Source organism: Echinops telfairi, unplaced genomic scaffold, assembly GCF_000313985.2.
Source record: "Echinops telfairi isolate 266 unplaced genomic scaffold, ASM31398v2 ScPeMD7_9;HRSCAF=40, whole genome shotgun sequence".
NCBI classification, from domain to species: domain Eukaryota; kingdom Metazoa; phylum Chordata; class Mammalia; order Afrosoricida; family Tenrecidae; genus Echinops; species Echinops telfairi.
Genome location: NW_022103906.1, coordinates 73840717 through 73846225, shown reverse-complemented (window position 1 = coordinate 73846225; position 5509 = coordinate 73840717). Strand labels below are relative to the sequence as shown.

Here is a 5509-nt window from a genome sequence, read left to right as displayed (position 1 = left end):
AGTAGGATTTATGCAAACGGAACCCAAGGATTCAAGTCATTTTTGTTTAGTTTTGTATTTTATTTGCTAAAGTACATTAAAACGCATTCTTATAGTTTATGGTTTAATTTTTTTTCTCATTCTTTATCATTATGATTGGAACCGCTTTTTATTTAATTTCTCACAGTTATTAGCATAACATGGTCTGTTTCAGGATTGTCTTGGGGATCATCACAAAGAAGAACATATTAGAGCATCTCGAGCAACTCAAGCAGCACGTGGAGCCCCTGGTGATTAGATCTGTCAGATCTCCTCAGTAGACACCGTCCAAGTCAGGACGCATGACACTTGTGAACTGTTCAGTGCGCTTTCCCGTCCACCTACTGAACAAACAAACAAACAACCCTACTATGCAGCCAATTACATTTGTGTCTGATAATGTGTCTGTAAACTAAATTTAGTTTATGTATAAAATCCCATTCATAGAAAGTAAGCACGATCTTTAGTTAGGCTTTAAGAACTGTAAATAGCTTCGTAGTTGAATGAGTCAGATATCATTGGGCATTCTTAAACGGACAAATCTGTCTACCTTCGCGGGTACACCCATCTCCGAAGATGCTTGACTAGTTAAACATGTCTGCCTCTACCTCCCAAACTCTTTTTCTTTTTTGTTTCTTTAATTTATTATGGTAGTCTTATGGTAAATCTAACCTCGTGATTTTAACCATCTCAGCAATGTTAGAATTGCTGATCAGTTAAAAAAATAAATCCAGAGAAGTCTTTAATGATCACACTAACCAAGAGCCTTCTGTGTATATATTTGTGATCATAGCATGTTTTTTCTACTAGCCCCAATATACCTTCAAAGTCAAGAATGTGTGTCCTGTCATTTCATTAGAGAATTGTACCTAGATTACGCGTGTGGCCCTTTGTATGATGCTAAGCAGCATTTGTGGTCAAATGTGTTTTTACTGGCTTTATGTCCAAGTGTTTTCATGACTAAATGGAAATTTGGAATTATCATACCTTATAACATAAAAACTGTCTGGCTTTAGCAATTAATGCCTGAACTTAACTCTGCCAAGCAATTGTCATCTATATATAGTTGCAACTTGTCCCAGTTTGCTAAAGTACACAACTGATTATGTATTCCTGTTGTATGCTAATATTTCACAAGTGTTTCATGCATCCTTTTTTAATAAGTACTAACCAAAATAATGTATTAGCAGCTCATTCACTCTGCTTTCTGCCTCACCTGCGATCTTTTAGAAATGCTTCTCGATTGTTTACCTATCGTTTAATGTGAGCACTGACAACCGAGACTTTCAGAGAAGTGCTGTATCTTAATCTTTTGGGGCCAAAGTAAAAAAAAAAAAATGGGGAACACTGATGAATCTACTTGACATAGGAGTTAATTTTTAGATTTATTCTTGGGTGTTCTGAAGTTTGGGCTTGAGCTGCTGTGGTGACCCTTTGGCTTGCATTTTATTTGGAATGTATGTGTTTTCATGAAGATTCCACATATAACTGAGCAATCATTAAGGTTTTTTTTTTAATGATTGATTTTGGTTAAAAAAATAAAAAGTGGACGTCTGAAGGGATTTGGTCATCAGATATTTTACTGCTTTTTTGTTGTGACGGAAATGATTTACCTTCCTAAACGAGATCAGTATCATTTCCTGTCCATACAGTCCCTCCCCCTTGTTTTTGTTTGGGTACGCATTAACACAGCTATCCGACCTCAGCAGACTATTAGTGACCATACTACTTTTGGTATCAAATGATGGTTGCTGGATATTTTATTATCTTGACCAATAAAATAATTTTTTGATAATACAAACTCAGGCTGCTTGCTTTGCTCTATTCTTGTCAACAAAAAGGATTTAGCTATAGCTTTAGCTTCTTTTCCATTTCCCTTTTATTTTAATAGCAATCTTCTGTTTATCCCTTTCAGACGCCTCCTTGGCATTATAACAAAAAAAGATATCCTCCGTCATATGGCCCAGACGGCAAACCAAGACCCCGCGTCCATAATGTTCGACTGAGTCCCGTAGATGAGGAGAGAGAGGAGACAGAAGAGGAAGTTCATTTGTTGAATAGCACAACTCTTTAGCCTGAGGGAGTCGTCTACTTTTTTTTTCTCCTTAAAAAAAGAAATTGTAAAAGCTGGACCTTTGCAACAGGGTTTGCAAACAGTGCTGGTGGTATGGAGGAGTTTTGTGGGGAGGGGCAGGAGAGAGAGAAGGAAAGGAGGAATGAGGCATTTCACCACCTCACTGAGAGCAGCAAATCAATTCCTCTGGTTCTGCACTGGATGCATTCAGCTGCGATTTGCCGTGATAGTGCAGGCCGAGCCTCCACGGAGCTGACACCGGAGGTCTTGAGCACCTAGCCTGTTACTCTGATCTTGCAAAGACCCGCTATCAGTCCCTGTTTCCGGAGGGATTACTCTGAATTGAGCCATCTGTAAGACTGCAGGGTCTTGCCCTTTTTTATCAAACTGTTCTGTTGAACTCATGAATTGTACAGTTAACCATTACCTTTCTACATTCCAGAAGAGCATTTCTTTCTCTTTCTCCTGAGTTGTAACAAAGCCTCTTAAACTGGTGTACCCTTTGGAAGCAGTCCTTTCTCATATTGAGATGTACTGATTTTACTGAGGTCCACCCCAAGAAGGGAGCGTGCCGTGTGCCATGAAGCAGGTAGTGTGCACCATCGCCGTGTGCTTGGACCATCGCACAGGTTCCACAGCCAGGCAGGTGCAACTGGTCAAACCTCATAGGGCGTGATTGAAATGCCCCAGCTTGCGCCCGGCCCGGCTGAGAATCAACCACGGAACTTGACTTTTAAGGATACACAGGTTTTTGTTGTTGCTGTTTGGTTTGATATTTTTCATCTCAGACTTTATGGGTAATGTGACCTGGTCTTATGCAAGTTTTTCACTTTCGAAACTCTGACAGACAAGTGCTGCTCAGCACAAGGAAAGAAGATGCTGCTGCGTGACCAGGGCAGAGAAGGACGTGTTCTGTCCAGCTGTGTCTGGTATTAACTGCATGTTAAAGACACTGGAACTTTTTCCCCTTAAAATTAGTCAGCCTTCCCCACCCCACCCTTTCCTCAAGATGTTTTACTGCTGACACTGGAGAAGAAATGTAATTCATAACTTGCACTAAATGTATATTTCTTTCCTAAAAAATTTACCATTCTTATTTATATTTTTATGGATTAAAATTTATAAAATACAGATCAGTTAATATCTCAATTAAGTAATTTTACCCTCTTAATGTGATTTTTATAGACTAATCCAGACATACAAACATGGAGATAGGAACAAAGTTGACAGTGAAGTTGTGGTTATTTCTGGACGCTCCACTCTGCACATTAACCTTTTCTGCACTTTCACTGCCAGCTCCTGCGTTCGCTCTGACTGTCCATGTTCATGCCTCCTTAACGGGAAGCCTGGAACACTACAAGTCACTTTTCAAATTAAAACCAAAAGTTAAAGAATGTTAACCCTTTAAAATGGAAAAATAGAATCACTAGGTAGCGGTTAACAGTTTGGACGTCAATACAATCTAACCTGGGAATCTGGGGGTGGAACGGTCATCCGGAGGGCGGGTGACAGTGTGCACTTTTGAGCACAGGGTTGAAAAGACACGGAAGAGTGTGGGGTGGTTTTTTGGTGACATGTCTGTTTTTATCGTGCTTTTAATTTACTGCGAGGAAGGGGGATAGACTCAGAGGAACTGTCCCAAATACTCTGATTATCCATCTTTGGTAAGCAAGGGATTTTTTGCAGACAGATGTTTTCTAAAACACAAGAACAAATTAACTTTTTTTCCTTCTATTTTGGAAGGGAGTCCTCACTTTCTAGTTCTTAATACAGGTATGAAGGTCATGAAGAGCTTATATAAGATCGTGAAGCAATATTAGAATGACAACTGAAAGTTGAGAAAAATCCTAAGATTTTAAAAATCTGACAGTTTTCGTTGTGCTGTTTGCTTGAAATCAGTATTTTGCTATAATTCTGTCATTCCTTTGGCAGACATTGTTTTCCTCATAGCCCCTTTGAAGTTCATTTTGGACATCCAGGCTCAAATCCTTTCCGAGTGATAATTCTGTACCCCTCCGGCCTAAGTGGGCTTGCAGTATGGTTGGCACTGCCAACGGAGCCTGGTGGGGCTGTGAGCCGGCATTAGGCTGTAAACTGCCAGGTTGGCAGTTCAAACCCACCGGTTGCTCCATGGGAGAAATGACGCTGTCAGTGCCGTAAAGATTGGAGGTCTTACATAGAATCGCTGTGAGTCAGCACTGACACTACAGTAGAGCATTTAATTTTGTTTTAGGCACTGCTAAGGTCTGAACTCCCCAGCCTGGCTACTGGATAATATGATTCTTGTCCTAAACTGCAAGACTTCAAAGGAGAGACCCATTTTCATGCACACAGTTTTATACATAAACTCAACTCCATTCCCCACATTTCCTGTTTTGATCTCCCCTTTCCACTGGCTAGCCTGCTTTAGAGACACACATGTTCAGGGTGAGTACTGAAGTGCTAACTTGGCTGCTTGCGTATAGGGTTTTCATTCCTGGTGTGTCTTACTGCTGGGACACGAGAGGGGACGTACATTGACTGCATTCGTTTGGTCCCTTTGGCATGACTGCTCTGTTGCAGTTCCCGATCCCTGGAGCTATGCCTGCTTTTAAACCCAACCATGACATGGTAGACACCGGAAATAACATGTGCCTGGCCAATTGGCAGATGAACTGGCCAGTATGATTAAGTATAGCGCCTTATTTGTCTCCCCATGTTGAGGAAGGTACTGTGAAAATGGGTGTCGCCATCTTCTCATCCATGATTGTTTTCAGATTTGGTTCATGAAGAATGCTCAGTGTACTTAATCTGTGACATTGCCTAACCTGTATTTATCTGTTTTTACTTATAGTAGTGTAGTAAAGCTGCCTATCATTACAGTGAAATGGATTGCTGTAATGAGCTAATCAAAGTCTATTAAAATCTCTATGACAATGTGTGTTTTGGCCTTTAATTATATTTATGGACCGCTCTCCCACTGTTACTCCTGCTCCCGTGTGGGCCCATATGCCTGGCACCAGCAGCGTCAGGGGGGGAGAACCAGCTTAGTGGGCTCGTGCCACCCTGGCGGAAACACTTTCAGCAACAGATGTTTATTCTCTCATGGTTCAGGGCACTGGCTCTGGGGGCAAGTCCTGTCTCTTCTGAGCTACTACTCCCAGGCAGTTGTCACGTGCTTGCCATCTCTGTCCCCTCCACCCCCGCGCCCCTCTCTCTCTGCTAAGTTTCATTTACTCTTATTTTTCAAAAGAGATAATAATAGACTTATAATACACCCACACTAATGCTGCCTCATCACACAGATAACCCATTGCCCAGTGGGCTTATAGCCACAGGCTAGTCTCAGTCGCACCTGTATTGGAAGGGCACCAGGGGCCATAGAAGAGTGCCTGCCAGGCTCAGGGCAGGATGTGCATGGTGGCCAGCAGGAAGTGA

General features: G+C 41.6%; 1 protein-coding gene across 6 annotated transcripts in view; it reads left to right on the top strand.

Annotated features, from left to right (window-relative positions):
- The window catches only part of CLCN3 (chloride voltage-gated channel 3), a 91590-nt gene extending 86580 nt beyond the window's left edge, over positions 1-5010 (top strand). For 3 of the 6 annotated variants that reach the window (XM_045286879.1, XM_004696116.3, XM_004696117.4), the window contains 2 exons: positions 194-269; positions 1934-5010. In XM_045286879.1, coding sequence (XP_045142814.1) covers positions 194-269; positions 1934-2092 — 235 coding nt within the window. In that variant the 3' untranslated portion in view covers positions 2093-5010. Of the gene's footprint in view, positions 1-193; positions 1824-1933 lie in introns of those variants that run through there. The other 3 variants (XM_004696118.3, XM_004696119.4, XM_045286880.1) reach the window with 2 other exon arrangements.
- The last annotated feature ends 499 nt before the right edge of the window (positions 5011-5509 follow it).